Source organism: Bos indicus, chromosome 5 (genome assembly GCF_029378745.1).
Source record: "Bos indicus isolate NIAB-ARS_2022 breed Sahiwal x Tharparkar chromosome 5, NIAB-ARS_B.indTharparkar_mat_pri_1.0, whole genome shotgun sequence".
NCBI lineage: Eukaryota > Metazoa > Chordata > Mammalia > Artiodactyla > Bovidae > Bos > Bos indicus.
In genome coordinates this window covers 108,627,355-108,644,462 of record NC_091764.1, presented here as the reverse complement: position 1 = coordinate 108,644,462, position 17,108 = coordinate 108,627,355, and the positions used below count along the sequence as shown (strand labels likewise).

General features: G+C 53.9%; 2 protein-coding genes across 10 annotated transcripts in view; one reads left to right on the top strand and one right to left on the bottom strand.

Moving 5' to 3' along the window:
• The window catches only part of WNT5B (Wnt family member 5B), an 82,694-nt gene that overhangs the window by 39,894 nt on the left and 25,692 nt on the right, over positions 1-17,108 (bottom strand). The gene's annotated exons all lie outside the window — the stretch shown is intronic.
• On the top strand, positions 235-16,353 carry FBXL14 (F-box and leucine rich repeat protein 14). Of its 9 annotated transcripts, none has more exons than XR_002180839.2 (5): positions 235-1,742; positions 4,994-5,107; positions 10,319-10,525; positions 10,701-11,453; positions 14,314-16,353. XR_002180839.2 is itself a non-coding variant. In XM_070790326.1 (5 exons), the coding sequence occupies exons 2-5, from the start codon at positions 813-815 to the stop codon at positions 10,764-10,766; spliced, it is 1,317 nt and encodes a 438-aa protein (XP_070646427.1). In that variant the 5' UTR covers positions 235-638; positions 740-812; the 3' UTR covers positions 10,767-11,641. The 9 variants fall into 9 exon arrangements, 5 of the variants coding, with proteins under 5 accessions (XP_070646427.1, XP_019817297.1, XP_019817296.1 ...); XM_070790326.1 differs by lacking the exon at positions 14,314-16,353 and having other exon boundaries at positions 235-638; positions 740-1,742; positions 10,701-11,641; XM_019961738.2 differs by lacking the exon at positions 14,314-16,353 and having other exon boundaries at positions 235-1,700; positions 10,701-11,641.

Sequence of the window (17,108 nt, the reverse complement as noted above, 5' to 3'; positions counted from 1 at the left end):
GCGGAGAGCAGCGGGTCCGGCCCGGACGCCCCCGGCGCGGCCGCCGCTCGCCCCGGGTCGGCTCCGCGCGCGCGCTCCGTGCCGGCCAGCGCTGCCCCGCGCGCGGACGCGGGGGCCGAGAGCGCGCCGGCCCGAGGTCCCCCCGCTGGGGAGGCCGAGTGCGGGCGGCCCGCTGGCAGCTTTGAAAAGCGGGCGAGGACAAAGGCGGCCGCAGCCTCCCGGCGCCCAGCCCGAGCGCGCAGCCCGGCCCGCGGGGCGCCGGAGGATGCGGCCGGGGGCGCGGCGGCGGCGGCGGGGCGGCGCGGGCCGGGCGCAGCGGGGCTGAGCCCAGCGAGGGCCGGGCCGCGGGGGCGCCCGCCCGGGATGTGAACGCCGAGCGCGCCGGGCGGGGAGGGCGGGCAGGAAGGACGCGCGGACTGGAGGAGGAGCGGCGCCGAGCCGGAAGGCGGGAGGCGCGTCCGTTGGGCCCGCGGCGCGGCCGGCCAGCCGCCTCGTCGCTCGGGCGGGAGCGGGGCCCGCGCCTCCTCCCCGGCGCCGCGGGGAGGAAGATGGAGACGCACATCTCGTGCCTGTTCCCCGAGCTGCTGGCCATGATCTTCGGCTACCTGGACGTGCGCGACAAGGGGCGCGCGGCGCAGGTGTGCACGGCCTGGCGGGACGCCGCCTACCACAAGTCGGTGTGGCGGGGGGTGGAGGCCAAGCTGCACCTGCGCCGGGCCAACCCGTCGCTGTTCCCCAGCCTGCAGGCCCGGGGCATCCGCCGGGTGCAGATCCTGAGCTTGCGCCGCAGCCTCAGCTACGTGATCCAGGGTATGGCCAACATCGAGAGCCTCAACCTCAGCGGCTGCTATAACCTCACCGACAACGGGCTGGGCCACGCGTTCGTGCAGGAGATCGGCTCGCTCCGCGCGCTCAACCTGAGCCTCTGCAAGCAGATCACCGACAGCAGCCTGGGCCGCATCGCCCAGTACCTCAAGGGCCTGGAGGTGCTGGAGCTGGGCGGCTGCAGCAACATCACCAACACCGGCCTCCTGCTCATCGCCTGGGGCCTGCAGCGCCTCAAGAGCCTCAATCTCCGCAGCTGCCGCCACCTCTCGGACGTGGGCATCGGGCACCTGGCCGGCATGACGCGCAGCGCGGCCGAGGGCTGCCTGGGCCTGGAGCAGCTCACGCTGCAGGACTGCCAGAAGCTCACGGACCTGTCCCTGAAGCACATCTCCCGGGGACTGACGGGCCTGAGGCTCCTCAACCTCAGCTTCTGCGGGGGCATCTCGGACGCCGGGCTCCTGCACCTGTCGCACATGGGCAGCCTGCGCAGCCTCAACCTGCGCTCGTGCGACAACATCAGCGACACGGGCATCATGCATCTGGCCATGGGCAGCCTGCGCCTCTCGGGGCTGGACGTGTCCTTCTGCGACAAGGTGGGGGACCAGAGCCTGGCTTACATCGCGCAGGGGCTGGACGGCCTCAAGTCCCTGTCCCTCTGCTCCTGCCACATCAGCGACGACGGCATCAACCGCATGGTGCGGCAGATGCACGGGCTGCGCACGCTCAACATCGGCCAGTGCGTGCGCATCACGGACAAGGGCCTGGAGCTGATCGCGGAGCACCTGAGCCAACTCACCGGCATCGACCTGTACGGCTGCACCCGCATCACCAAGCGCGGCCTGGAGCGCATCACGCAGCTGCCCTGCCTCAAGGTACTCAACCTGGGCCTCTGGCAGATGACGGACAGTGAGAAGGTCAGGTGAGGGCGGCAGCACCCGTCCCCCCCGCGCCCCCCCCCCCCAGTCCCGCCCTGTTCGCCCTCGGGCCGCGGACGCGGTGGGGCGATGACCGGAAGCCCCCAGGCTCCCCTCCCCTCTTCCCTTCTCGTGTGTCCGGGGTGGGGGTCCCTCCACCCTCCCCCCCCCCCCGCCCCTCTCCTGTTCCCTGAGGGTGTGGAGATGGACCCGCCGCCCACCACCCACTCCTCCCGTTGGGGGTCCGGAGGAGGGACTGAGCTACTGTGTCCGCGCTGCGCCTGGAAGTGGGGGTGGGGGTGGGAGTGAGCAATCCCTCCAGCCTTGGGGAGTTGAGGAAAATGTCTGCCTTCACTTAAGCTTTCATTTGAATACTGTGATCTGGTTTTTATTTCCAAATGTATAAAAGCAAACCCAACTACAACGGCCTTTTCACCCTTCTTCCACTTTGTAACTAATCCCAGTCTCGCCTCATCGCTCCTCTGACAGCACTCTGCTACTCACGCTCATTTCATTCGTATTGTCTCTTTTTTTATTTTTTGAAGAAACTTGACATCAACTTGTCTCTTTTTTTTCTGCTGAGTATATTCTATATATTATATATATATAAGTTATATATATATATATATATATATACACACACACATATATATGTCTGGCTACCTCGTTTTAGTTTACTTTTTTCTCTGAAGCCCTGGAATTCTACAAGAGAGATATTTTGAGACTGAAACATTTTTGTGCCTGGACTGGAAAGATGCCCATTGGGTTTGTACGTCTTTTTTCGTTTTGGCTTCTTCCCAAGCCCCATCCATCCAGTGCTCCCCACTTCACATTTCTGGCTCTTATTTTTCTTTTTCTCCTTGTCCGTAAGCATTTGAGGACCCAGCCCGTGCTCCTAAATCTTGACTTAATTTATAGCACAAATGTGTGGGAGACATGAGAGTTGGACTGTTGTTTTTTTTGTTTGGTCTGTCTGAGGTGCAGATTGTGTCTTGAAAATGATGATTATATATGCAAAGTCTGCCCTGCCCTCCCTCTCTTCCACATTTCCCCACGAAAAGGTCACAGTGAGGCTTCCTGTAGGGAGCAGAGGAGCTGGAACTGGCACTGGCTTAGAGAGGCCCCGGGCCCTGGTGTGAAGGGAGGAGACTGAAATTCATGTCTTATCTCTATTCTGTTAATAAAACAGGTGTTGGTGGGTTTTTTAAAAATTCTGTTTCTAAATGGAGGAATAAACGCCTTGCTTTATTTTGGTGGGGGTTGGGACTTGTGGCTTTAAAAAAAAAAAATCACTTCTGAGTAGGATGTATATTTTTCTGTTGGAGTTTTTTGTTCGTTTTGTTTATTTTTTTAGAATCCTCCACAGCAACATGCGAGACCATGGAGTTAAAGAAACCCAGAGACCTTTATCAATTAATTGTACTGTTTGTGAATTTGTATAAATAATAACAAAGATCCTCTTAAAACGTTTATATTCTTACAGTAAAAGGTTAAACTGATATTTATATAATAAAAGAGGAAATATGAAGTATGTTTTTTGAAAAAAAAAAAACAAAACCAAAAGCCTTGTATCTGTGAATTATTTTTAAGGCAGTGTGTGTGTTTGGGTCCAGGCCAAAGTAGGAGGTGGGTTTGCATCTCTGAAGTAAAAGTATAAGATGCAGGGTTCGGTGGAGCCTATGTGGTGTGAGGAAGCTTGTGGTGAAAAATTTATCCTGTATAAAGTTTACTGCTGACATCTAAATGTTCTGTTGCTAGAAATGTGATTAGAATGGAGATTTATATCATTTCTGAACTGTCAACAACATGGAAATTTAAAGAAACTGAACAAAATGAAACTTTTGTAAGAGTCACAATTCCACCAGGGTGGCCAGTTTTTCTCCACAAGGTCTCCACATGAGACCTAGGGGAGATGTTTGAGAAATGGGTCATGAGATGTGGAAGTGGGAAGAAGGATGGGTTTCTTGATCCCTAGAGGGTATGGGGGAGGCTGCGAGAGGGCGGGGCGGGCACCAGGGCCATTGTTGTTGGGAAAGTTAAGGGCACTCAGGCAAGCGGACTGAGCCTCAGAGGGAGCTGTGGGCAGGGGAGGGGGGGCACCCGGTCCCTCCTTAGCATTCTCCACCAGCCCCACTGAGTCGGTGGGGAGGCGGGCCTGGAGTTCTTGCCTATTTGCATTTTAAGAAGGAGGCGGGCCTGGAGTTCTTGTCCATTTGCATTTTAAGAAGGCAGCCACTCCATCCGCTCTGGTGGGTTCTTAGCCTGCACTGGGGCAGAATACCAACCAATTCCAGCAAGGAGCTCCTTGTGGTAGACAATAACTAAATCATCTGACACCCTGTGGTTGGGCTGTGGAAACAGAAGTGTATATAGCGAGGCTGTTCATATTCCTGGTTTCACATAGGCCTGTCTGGTTTTAATACTGATCTCAGAAAACGCTGGTCAGAGCAGCACAGCACTTTCCTGGATCCACACCTCTTTCCAGGAAGAGAGCAAGAACCAGGTTTCTCTTGGGGAAGATTGTTCTGTAAAGTTTCCAAGCTTGCTGCTGGGGCTGATCACAAAAGCCGCATTGTTCCTTTTTGGAGAGCTTTCACAAGTGGGTCTAATGGGGCCTGACACTAGATCCATCTTCCTTTTCTTTGGGGAAGGTGTGGATTTGTCCCTTTCCTCTTAGGTTACAGTGCTTACTGCCTGGGGAAAAAAATGTGTGAGCCCTGGTGAGGACGAACTCTGAATCAGGGTCAGCTTTCTGATTCAGCGTTTGCCTCTACAGCCCCCACAAGCAGTTGAATTCTCAGACTGGTTTTCTTCTCCCAAGAGACTGCAGGGCTGTGCACATTCAGCCAGTAAAAATCTGACCACCTCCTAAGTCTTAGACTCTGTGGTCACTCTGATTTAATACGAAAAGTAATCTGCCAACTGTAACCAGAAGGTTTTTCTGCTTCTCCGTTTGTTTTTTACTTTCAAAGTTAAATATAAGCTTGATTCAACACTGGTAAGTTAATGTTTGGAAGTTAAGATCGGGGGCCTAGTTCCTCATCCTGAACTGGGCATACTTCAGAATCCATCTGGAGCGTCTCTGGCAAACAATGAACAAACCTCCTTCTTCCATCAGAGGCGACTGTCATCCCTCAACGTTTTGGGACGGAAAGAAAGGAATTGGGGTTGAGACCCTGTGTTGTGCTTTGCCTATGCTTGTACACATCTAGTCCTCAAAGTGGCCTGCTGAAAGGTACCCTCTTTTCCAGGTAAGAATACTGCTCGCCTTAAGTCAGCCAGCCACTGAGTCCAGGCCCTTCTGCTCCCCAGGAAGGATCCGCTACAGACTGCACCTTGGTTTCATGGAAGGTGACCTCCCGGAAGTGAGTGCTGGCTGCCTGAATGCAGGATGGACAAGCTCAGGCCACAGGGCACCACTTGAGAGGGAGAAGTGGGTTTGGCCTCACTGTACCTTCAGGAATAGAAGGGGATGCTTTTAAAGAAGAGCAGCACTTAGAACTCGAGTGGATACGTCATTTGTGGGTGGTACACACATTAAGAGGCACTGCAGGGCAATTTTTAGAATAACAGAAAAAAACCTGGCTGGGGTGTTTGCTGAAACTTCAGAACTGACAAACCAAAATAGGAACTTAGTGTCAACCTTATCGTCTAGAAGCAACAAACCTCAGTAGGAACTGTCTGGGTGGCAGTCGGGAAAGGGTTCCCCCTGCTTATCCACAACACATGGGGCAAGAATGTTGCTTAAAAGATGACCTAAGCGAGGGCGGGGTTCAGGCAGCACCTGCAGCCCCTCCAGGACCAGGACAGGCCCCTAGCTAAGAGTGCTGGGTATCCCGGAATAACTCCCCTCCTCAGATTCCTTCCTGCCCAATTCCTCCATCCTAAGGTGCAGGGGTAGGGGCCGGGGAGGGTGGGGGGGCCCACTTGATTCATTCCGAGTTTGGCAGCAATGACAAGGATGCTTGCTCAACTTACGGTACAACCTTAAATAGTTCAGAAAATTCAAACTGATCATATGCTTTCATGATTCAAATCAGCCAACAGAGATCTGAAAAAGCAAAGGTTCCTTTTATGGAACGTTTTTTTTTTTTTTTTTTTAAATATTTATTAGGCTACGTCGGGTCTTCCTTGCACCATACATGCGCTTAGTTGCTCTGAAGCGTGTGGGATCTTAGTTCCCTGACCGGGGGGACCAGGGATTGAACCCACAACCCATACATTAGCAAGGCAGAGTCTTAACCACTGGACCAGCAGGGAGGTCCCAGCAGTTTCTTTTTAAAGCTAAGAGCCTTCTCTTAAATGGAGACATATGCAAACTAAAGCACGGCCTTTCCCCCACTTTCTCAAAGTGGCTACTAGACAGGTGCTGATCTCCAAATATTAGTAAAATCTTTTCCTTCTGACTTTGAGAATTTGAACTTAGGTTTTCAAAGCCAGAGAAGAGGGTCAAGGACCCCAGGGAACACCGTGTTCACAAAATATTTGTGCTGAGTTGTGTCCAACTCTTTGCAACCCCATGGACTCTAGCCCGCCAGGCTCCTCTGCCCATGAGATTTCCCAGGCAAGAATACTGGAGTGGTTGCCATTTCCTCCTCCAGGGGATCTTCCCAACCCAGAGATCAAACCCCCATCTGTCAGGCAGATTCTTTACCACTGTCCCCCTGGGAAGCCCAAAGAATTTTGTTGTTGTTCAATCACTAAGTCATGTCCGACTCTTGGTGACCCCATGGACTGCATGCAGCGTGCCAGGCTTCCCTGTCCTTCACCATCTCGCAGAGTGCACAAATTCATGTCCATTGAGTCCGTGATGCTAGCTAACCATCTCCTCCTCTGCTGCCATCTCCATTTGCCTTCAATCTTTCCCAGCATCAGGGTCTTTTCCAATGAGTTGGCTCTTCACATCAGGTGGCCAAAGTATTGGCACTTCAGCATCAGTCCTTCCAGTGAATACTCAGGGTTGATTTCTTTTAGGATTGAGGAGTTTGATCTCCTTGCAGTCCAAGGGACTCTTAAGAATCTTCTCCAGCGCCACAATTCAAAAGCATAAGTTCTTCGGTGCTCAGCCTTCTTTATGATCTCACATCCATACATGATTACTGTAAAAACCATAGCTTTGACTGTAAGGACTTTTGTTGGCCAAGTGATGTCTCTGATTTTTAATATGCTGTCTAGGTTTGTCATAGCTTTCCTTCCAAGGAGCAAGCGTCTTTTAATTTCATGGCTGCCATCACCGTCCGCAGTGATTTTGGAGCCCAAGAAAATGAAATCTGTCACTGTTTCCACTTTTTCCCCATCTATTTGCCATGAAGTGATGGGACCGGATGCCACGAATAACACTCTCTTATTAAGAGATCAGATTTGTAACCAAAACCCAGACCTCCTACAGCTTCTGACAGCAGCCCCTCTGCTCCCAGGGCCCTGCTGTGGCCACGGGGCCAGTGGTCGCCCCTCTGCTGCCCTCCTCCCCCTGCATCAGTTGTCACCCCCTTTAAAAAGCTAATTCTGTGCCTTTACTAGAGGGCAAGACCTAAACTGTGTGTCACCGTGACCCATGAGGAGTCCGGGCTGGAGCTCTGTGGATCCTGGGAAGCACAGGATTAGAAATTGGAAGCCAGTGCCCGGGCCACACCTCTGTCTCATCTTGTCGAGGTCCTTGTTCAGAGTGGGGAGCAAGCAACAGTTTTTGAAAAGTGAATGTTATCACACAGAGAAGACCTCATATTTGTGCCCGTGCCAACTATTAACAACTTAGAATGTCTCCAGGGTGAGTACACAGCGGGGAGAAGAGCGGACACTTAGGTCTCGGATAGAAGACGGATATTTCCAGACATCGCACCTTTAAATGTCCACACCTGGTCAGTGTCAGCCCTTTCGTCTTTTCCAGGAGTGGCTCTGACATTGCCTGCTGGAGCTGCCTGTACCGAGTGCTGGGTACCACACTCAGCCGCTCCTTCAGTCTAGGGGCAAGAGGGAGTCGGCCAAGAGCAGGAGACAGCCCCAGATGGGGTATATTAACGCCACCCCCGGCAAGTAAAACAGAATCCACGTGGAATTCCTCTACCTCCTGTACGTTAACACAGAAACGTGCACATACTTTCTTAGAAGACTTAAAAGCATTTTATGAGCTCGTCACCCTTCCACTCTGTGTAAAGGACAAATGCCCCATGTCCTTGTGTGTTCACTTTCATCTGTGAGTGTGAACAGCCTCCTGGTCACACATGCCAGGCAGAGTCGAGTGGGATGTGGACACCGCCCCCGGGTGCACGGAGTTGGGACCCTGTGCGGCTTCCCCATCTCACAATTCCTGTTTTCCCAAATCTGGTAGATACTGGACATTTCATTTTAGAAATGGGGAAGGAGGCTTGACGAGGGTAAAAGACCGTGCCCAGGTGATGGCCCCAGGTGTTCCCCATCAGCGAGGAGGCCTGTCCCCAGCCAGCGGGAGCCAGATCCTGGTTGTTGAGCTGTTGCTAAGCAACACCGGACACCCCATCCCACTTCTGAAGGAGCTGAGCCAGGGAATGTTATTTTCACCTGGAGGAAGCACCCTGAATGCTGAAAGTTTTGTGTTTTGGTTTTTGGGCCTCTCCACGTGGCATATGGGATCTAAATTTCCTCCAGCAGTGATCTAACCTGTGCCCCCTGCAATGGAAGTGTGGAGTCCTAACCATGGGGCCACCAGGAAAGCCCCCTGTAAGTTATTATTACTAGTTAATAAGTGTTAGACTGTGCAGACTCAAACGCGGTGTCCAGCATTTTGCAAGGAGCTGGAAAGCTTGTGTGAGGATTTGGTCAATGGCCTTAGGGTACCAGTCCCCCAGTCGGTCCCCCGCTGTCCTTCAGCACATGAGCCAGCCCCCAGCACTGCTGCGTCACGGACACTGCACACACCTCCACGCTGAGAAGTCACAGCCCACCACGCCACACACTCCGGGCCGCCCAACTCAGAAAGAACTGAGCTGTGGGAACATGGGCTGTGTTCTCACCACTCAAGGATCAAGGGTCTTGACTTTCCAGCTGTTTTACCTACAGATCCCTCTTGTCCCTAGAGTAAAAGGGTCTAGTTGCTCCCACTGACAACCACTTCTGTCTCCCACTCCTTGGTGGACATAACCAGGCTCACAGTGCTGGCGGAGACCGTCCCCACCCCACCCCCCATATCAGGGTCTGAGCAATGGGAGTGGCACCTCGGGGAAAGAGTTGAGTCCAGATTCGTTTTTTATAACTAGCGTGAAATTATTCCACATGGCTTGGGAAGTATTGTTTTCCTGGTCTAAAAAGATCAGGAAAGTATCTACTACAAACGTCCGTAATAACGTTTCTCCTTAGGAAATCTTACCCCAAACCGGCAGTTTTATATGGACACTCGTGCACATTTGTGTTGGAATAGCTACTGCCTTCCATTCTGCTTTTTGAGAAGCAATCTCTAAATAGAGAGGAACCCCCAAAGCAGTAGATACTCCTCAGAATCTTTAGTAAAATCACTGAGGCCAAAATTGGACAGATGGGTAAAACGGGAATTGTAACAGCTACACACCTCAAATTCTTAGCCTTCTCAGATGGAAGACAAGCTGACTATGGCTTTCAGGAGGCATGAGACTTGGGTTCGATCCCTGGGTCAGGAAAATCTCCTGGAGTAGGAAATGGCAACCCACTCCAGTATTTCTGTCTGGAGTATCACCATGGATAAGAGGAGCCTGGTGGGCTACAGTCCATGGGGTCGTAAAGAGTCGGACATGACTGAAGCAACTTAGCATAGCACATTTTAAACTTTAACTCCATGGCTCAAACCCTACTGCTATGAATTACCAAAAAGAAAAGAATAATAAAAAAAAAAGGGCCAGCAAGTGTGCCTTGAGCAAACTATATGAAAATACCTAATTAAAGTGACAACTTCTAGCTCTTCTAATTCATTTCAAATGGACAATCTTTAGAATCTTTAAGAGATATGTGAAAACAGTAAGGCAGAGTTCCGTGGTCTGAACTTTGTCAAGCTCCCAGTTTGCTGCCGCCAGAAGCAGAGAAAGGCCTTGGGGAGTTTTGAGCCTAGACAGGATGGACGACTGGGCTTTCCAGCTCCCTCAAGTCCAGACGCCTGTCAAGGGGCGACAGGACAGCGTGACCCACGGGAGAGGCAGCTGGTCCATCTTTCCTCCACACAGGAGGGTCTAATTCTCAACAGGATCACAGGAGGACCACTGGAAATGCACCCCAGTAAGCAGGGCACAAGGTTGAGCAGCAACAGCCCCGCCCCTTCTTGCTTCAGAATTGAAACCGTGTCCACACAAGTTAGGAGACAGGTCACGGGCGGCCCCTTGTGAAACGCAGGGGTGGAAAGTCATTCTCTCCTCCTGGGTTGCTCCTCGACCTCCACCCCCTCTCCCCCAAACCCTCTCCCACCCGTTCAGCCTCCCCACCGCGGGGATGGCCCTGGGCCGTGTCCACACCAGTGTCAGAGCCGGGGGTCTGACCTCATGCTTTCCTTTACCCCAAGTTCACTAGGATCCACTGGAGGGCAGAAAAGTAAAGTACCATTCATACAAAATTCTACGTATTTTTTTTTCCACGTGGAGGCTACCACCCTCTTTATCCACGGCGCCTGTGAGCTTTGCGTCCAGCCAGCAGGTGGCAGCGTTGTCTGTGAACTGCTGCCCAGTTCCGAGCACCCGACAGAGAACTTCAGAGCGGGAGAACCTCAGGCCTCCAGAAAGATGATACGGAATTTTCCAGTTTCATCCGGGTCAGGGATCCCCGTCCTGGGCACGCCGTTCAGGGAGCAGGTATCAGATGCGCCCTGAGGACGGTTCCCTGATGTCGCTGGCAGGGACCAAATGTCACTGATTTCAGTTTAAGACCATCATATATAAATCCTGTTAGATTGGCATATTCAGGGGGTTGGGGAGAACAACTTGGGAAAATGTTTGCCCTCATACATGGAAATATCCATTTTAACAGGAGGAGCGAAGGTGCTGGCTTTTTTCAACTACAAACCAGAAAAAAACAGAAGTGTACTGTTTGTGATGAAAAATTCTAGAGCTCCTTGGAAAAGAAACAACTGTTTTAAAATTTGGGGAGTATCAATTCTTTTGTTTTTAATCAAAATGAGTATCTTCTAAAGGAACCTGTGAACCTGAGAACGATTAAAAGGCCTGATAAAGCAGTGAGGGGCTCTCATTCCTAGATTCCTCCTGGGGGAAACAGGCATTAGGAAAAGGCAGCAGAAATAAGGAGAAAGAACTTCTGAGCCAACCTGGCCAGATTCCATAAAATGGCACACGAGGAACAGGCTGGGGGCGCCTGCCATCTTGGTCTTGATCATCTGGCCTCAGCAATGGAAACAAGGCTCCAAAGGGCAGCTGGTACAGACGTGGAATAAAAGCGTGGAAGCCGGGAGGTGGCCGTGCCTCGCCAGGCCAGCCCGACGAGGCTCGGCCCCCAACCTGGTGACACCAAGGTGGTTTTTGGTTAGGAAATGGAAGAGGAGAAAGGAGAAGTTTCTGGAGCTCAGGGCCCAGGCCTGCAGCTGATCACCACTCCTGCCAGCGAGAAGGCTGAACAAAAGCAGAAGCCCTCTGGGCAGCTCCATGGACTCTCAGGCCGAAATACATCACTGTCAGCGACCCGCAGAACACAGAGATTCAGGGAAAGAACCCAGATAAAGAAAAGAGGACACAGATCACTCAAGTCAAGCAAAGGGGACCAGGTGAGGTAAGCGCAGAAGGACCGCCAGCCTGGTCCCCAAGAGGGGCTGGGGGTGCTCATCTCCCCAGAAGGGGCTGGGAGCTCGGGTTTTCAAGAAGAGAGGCCTTCTTCTCTGGTTGTGTCAAATCAGACACCAGACAAAAATCCCAGCTACAGTTCCCAGGCTGGGAATAAAGTGATATGTCCCCCTGTGAGGTGGTGGGTCTCCTTGTAAGGTGGGGGGTCCTCCCTGTGAGGTATCGGGACCCCTGAGAGGTGTTGGGCCCCCCTGTGAGGTGAAGGGTCCCCCTGAGAGGTGTCGGGACCCCTGAGAGGTGTTGGGTCCCCTGTGAGGTGGGGGGTCCCCCTGAGAGGTATCGGGACCCCTGAGAGGTGCTGGGTCCCCCTGTGAGGTGAGGGGTCCCCCTGTGAGGTGTTGGGTCCCCCGTGAGGTAGGGGTCCCCCTATAAGGTGAGGGCTCCCCTGGGAGGTGAGGGGTCTCCCTGTGAGGTGTTGGGTCCCCCGTGAGGTGGGGGGTCCCCCTATAAGGTGAGGGCTCCCCTGTGAGGTGAGGGGTCTCCCTGTGAGGTGGGGGGGTCCCCCTGTGAGGTGAGGAGTTACCCTGTGAGGTGAGGGTTCCCCCTGTAAGGTGTCAGGTCCCCCTGTAAGGTGGGGGGTCCCCCTGTGAGGTGTCAGGTCCCCCTGTGAGGTGGGGGGATCCCCCTATGAGGTGGGGGTCCCCTGTGAGGTGAGGGGCTCCCCTATGAGGTGAGGGGTTCCCCTGTGAGGTGTCGGGTCCCCCTGTGAGGTGAGGGGTTCCCCTGTGAGGTGGGGGGTCCTTTGTGAGGTGAGGGGCTCCCCTGTGAGGTGAGGGGTTCCCCTGTGAGGTGTCGGGTCCCCCTGTGAGGTGGGGGGCCCCCTGTGAGGTGAGGGGCTCCCCTGTGAGGTGAGGGGTTCCCCGTGAGGTGTCGGGACCCCTGAGACGTGTCGGGTCCCCCTGTGAGGTGAGGGGTTCCCCTGTGAGGTGGGGGGTCCCCTGTGGGGTGAGGGGTCCCCCTGTGAGGTGTCGGGTCCCCCTGTGACGTGAGGGGTTCCCCTGAGGTGGGGGTTCCCCTGTGAGGTGAGGGGCTCCCCTGTGAGGTGAGGGGTTCCCCTGTGAGGTGTCGGGACCCCTGAGAGGTGTCGGGTCCCCCTGTGAGGTGAGGGGTTCCCCTGTGAGGTGGGGGGTCCCCTGTGAGGTGAGGGGCTCCCCTGTGAGGTGTTGGGACCCCTGAGAGGTGTTGGGTCCCCCTGTGAGGTGTCGGGTCCCCCTGTGAGGTGTTGGGTCCCCCTCCCAGGCTTCAGTCATTGCTGTCCCCCTCCAGGCCGTCACTGTCATCAGGACGAAGGTGTCCCTGTCCTGCAGGGAAAATCAGCCGGCCTGACAGTGTCCTAGGGATGTTGTGACGGCCCCTGTGTCCTGAGGCTCCGCTGGCCTGGACTCTGACCCTCAACCCCCAGGAGTGGGGCCTCTGTGCCCTGTCCTGGCTGCGAAGGTCTGGCCGGCACGCGAGTCGTCCTTCCGTCCCTGGCCTGGAGACCCCAGCACAGTGAGCAAAGCCAGGTGGCTGCACCCACTGTGCACACACCCTTCCGCTCCCCATGTCCGCTCCCTCCTCCCCACAAAACACAGGGGCCACGCAGCCAGCACTGGCCCTTTGAAGTGGTCCGGCCGGGCCGCCTGCTCCCTGACTCCGTGGAGACGGTGATGGGGTGGGCACGACCTGGAGCAGGCAGGCCCCTCCGTGCAAATGCCACAGCCTCTTGCCACCACCTGACCCTGATGCCTGGAGGGAAAGACCCACGAGGAGCCCCCATGCCCTGGGGTTGGTCCCCTCTCCCCCATCTGCTCCTTCCCCTGCACCTGCTGGGGACCTCACGGGGCTGCCGAGGAGACCCTGTGGGTAAGTGGCCGCCAACACCTTCCCGCCCTCCCAGAGCCCTGCCCGGCCCGCTGGTGCTAATCCACGCGCAGAGCGGCTCAGCGGCTCCGCTCCCCTAAGCCCCTGATAACGGTTTTACTAAAATCCTCTTTTGATGGAAAAAAACCCCAGCTGGACATTTCAGGCCTCGCACAATGTCCAGGCCTGCGGGTCCCCTTCCCACTTCACAAAGGCCTCTAATCAAGTGGAAAATGTGCTGGAGGCCAGAGGTTGGCTCTGCAATTATTTTTGAAGGGATTACGGAGAAGAATAGGGGCAGCGAGGCCCTCCCCTGCTTCGTTTTCCGCTGGGTCCTCGATGGAGACACAGGGGGCCAGTGGCAGCCGCCCAGGGTCTTACCTCTCCTTCCCTGGAGGAAGGAGGGCAGCTTTGAACACCCTGACTTCAGGGAGACAGGGAGAGGCTGGAAGCAACACGCAGGCCCTGTTCTGACCCCTGTTTAATCCCCTATTTATAAAGCCATGGTGGGGCGGGCTCCCGTGTGTGGGGAGAGCCCTCATTCATTAACCTCTAACCCTGCTCTGAGTGTGGAGGGGAGGGTCCATACGCCGCGGGGACTGCGAGCATTCAGGGGGCTTCCCAGGCTTTGCAGGGCAGAGGTCGTGTTCCCAGTCTTGCCGGGTCTCCTCCCCCTTATTTATATACATTGACCCTTCCCCTCACTCTGAGCAAATATCCAAGAAACTCCTAATGCACAACACGGATAAGAATGCAAGGTGCCCACCATTCTTATCAGCCTACTTGGGATCTTTGTTGAGAAATGAACGCTACGGAAGGGGATGTGCCCTCCCTGTGCACTGGGAAGGACCTTTTCTGACGTCATTTGTACAGGAATATTCCTTACAGATTAACTGCTGAAGATGAGCATCTCCAGTTGGCCCTCTGTTTTCATCCTTCTATTTCAGCCTAGAGAAACCTCATCCCTCCAGACCAGCTGGTTAGTGATGTATGCAGATCCCCAGTCAAAAGGACACAATCGCAAATTCCTAAACTCACCCTGGGATGGTCAAGGATTAGGCTGTTCGGCTCTGAGAGGTAGAGGTCAGCATATATATCAAAATAAATACCAGGCTGAGTGATCATTTTCAGATCCTCTCTTCAAAGTCGCTGAAATGACTTTGGTCAAAAAACAACAACAACAACTACTACTTCTACCAGCAAGACAACAAGCCTGGCCTGTTTTCATCAGCATAAACGACTTGCCGACACATTCTGCCTCATTGATTTTCCAATGCTCCTGCAGAAAGACCTTAAACCGTCAAAAAGTAGATGGGGAGAAGCATGACGATTACATTTAGGATATTACACCTAACACGGCGCAGATTTGACCCCAGTATTTGATGCTGGCCCTCCTAGTGCCTTTGGTGGGTATGACAGGAGGAGGGGAACACGGTCTGTCTGGACCCGCTGGGGTCCTTGACCCAGATCGTGACAAACAGGCTTGCAGAATCATTGCTGCTTGTTATCACAACTCAACAGCCTTCTCTAGGAATGAATGAGTAATCTTCACCCTGCTGGACAAGAAGATGAACTTTGAAAAAGTGCATGGCAGGAGAAAGTGGACCACCTCTGAAGCAGAGCTTGAGGGGGCCCGACTCCTGAAATAAGAGCAAATCACAAGAGAAGCCTGCCTTTCACGGGAGGGCTCCCAAAGCCGCCTCCCCTGGCACACTTCCTGAGTCACTGCCCAGAATGCCTGTTTACCGCAGTCCTGGGCTTATCACCCTCATTTTCGGATTCATCGTTCTCCTTACACTTCTCCATCCTTTTAACAAACTCTGCGGAACAAAAGATCAGTTGTTTTCAAAGTCGCTCTTTCAGGACTTCCCTGGCGGTCCGGTGGCTAAGACTGCACACTCCTCCTGCAGGAAGCCTGGGTTCCATCCCTGATCAGGGCACTAGATCCCACATGCCGCAACTAAGAGTTCGCATGCCTCAACTAAAGATGCTGCGTGCTGAAAATAAGACTTGGCAAATCTGTGTTAAAAAAAAATAACCCATGAGACTTTCCTCGTGGTCCAGTGGATAAGAATCTGCCTTGCAACGCAGGGGACACAGTTCGATCCCTGGTCCAGGAACTAAGATCCCACACGCCACAGGGCAACTAAGCCTGCGTGCCACAAATAAGACCTGACAGCAACCGAAGAAATGACTATTTTTAAAAAATCATCCAGAATAGAAAATTTTGGATGACAAAGCTGCCCTTCGACCTCCATCTGAAGCCTTGTCCCTCCCCCCAGGGGCTCTGGTGACAGTGGCCACATCCTTTTGGATCCAACTCCAGCTTTCAGAGTTGCCAACAGTAGTGAGGTGATAAATACCCCCAATTTGGGGCTGATAACATTATCCTTGGGGCTTCCCCAGTGACTCAGGGGTAAAGAATCTGCCTGCGATGCAGGAGATGTGGTTCGATCCCTGGGCCGGGAAGATCCCTCAGAGGAGGAAATAGCAACCCACTCTAGTATTCTTGTCTGAAGAATCCTATGGACAGAGGAGCCTGGCAAGCTACAGTCCATGAGGTTACAAAGAGATGGACAGAATTGAGCAACTGAGCCCTCAGTCTTATCCTTGGTCTGTATAAGATCTTGAAATTAAGCACTAGCCAGCCTGGGTGAGACCCCTAGAGGGTCCAGAGTAATCGGACCACTGAAGCCCTTTTCCCCGGGCTCCTGCTCCAGAACCTCTCCCAGGACGATGAGGCTATCCACGTGGAGGTGACAGTCGAGCGCAGGGCCCATAATGCCTGAACCCGGCCTTATCACTTGTGGAGCTAAACTCGCTTAAAGAGTCTATAAAACACGGACAAGTATCCCTCTGACCAACCCGTACAGCGTGGGTACACATCATAGGAGCCTGCTGGTTTATTGGGATTAATTGCTAACTAATAGTTAAAATGCTAGAGTTTATGAATGACTTGTTAAAAATACAAATTAGTGTGGGCTCAAGGCTCTCCTTTGCTTGGTAAATATTTATTTGGCAGCAATGGTGGCGGAGGCCCTGGGCCAGGCAGGGGATGGAGGCCCCTTCTCACTGGGGGAGAAGGAAGAGGCCAAACTGGGAGCCGCCCCCAACCCGCACCAGACTGCTCTGCGCTGCAGCTGGGACCTGGGGGTCCATGGGGGAGTGCTTCTGTGTTTTCGTGGAAACAAAGTCAGAGATGGGGGTCCCTGCTACCAGGAGGGCTCGGTGCAGGAGGCTGGGCTACAGCCCAGGAAGGGAGCCGAAGTTCACGCAGTCTACCGCCAAGTTCCCTCCAGCCCCAGCTGCTCCCTTGGGTCAGCCAGGCTAGGCTTGACTTTGTCAGCAATGCACAAGCTAAAAGCCTCCGGGGAGGCCAGGCCGGCCCAGGTCCCTGACGTCCAGGACCGTTTGCGTTGTCCCTGGTCCCCTCCAGTCATTCTGTTTTACTAGAGAAAGCGTTTGTGAGAAGGAAAGGAACAAGGTAAGGGTTCCTCCTGCCATTGGAAGCCAGTGAAATGTAGACAGAACCTTGCTGGCTGTGCAGGGGGCACCATCTCCACGGGCATCTCTGAATGGACAGAAGCCCGAGGCACAGGCTCCCTGTGGCCAGGACCCCGTTGACCCAAGATCCTGGAGAGGAAGACGGTTGAGGGCTCGAGCCCAGCCTGCACCCCAGGCTCAGTGAGTCCCAGGATCCGAGATGCTGTGCCAAGGACCGCAGCCCTGCCCTCACCTCCCT

Bases quoted from the DNA above. Each gene is read 5' to 3' on its own strand.
- FBXL14 (XM_019961737.2), top strand. From the start codon at position 549: ATGGAGACGCACATCTCGTGCCTGTTCCCCGAGCTGCTGGCCATGATC. The intron at 1,743-4,993 runs GTCAGGTGAGGG...CCTCTTTTCCAG, and splicing joins AGATGACGGACAGTGAGAAG to GTAAGAATACTGCTCGCCTT. The intron at 5,108-10,318 runs GTGAGTGCTGGC...TTCCACGTGGAG, and splicing joins TGGAAGGTGACCTCCCGGAA to GCTACCACCCTCTTTATCCA.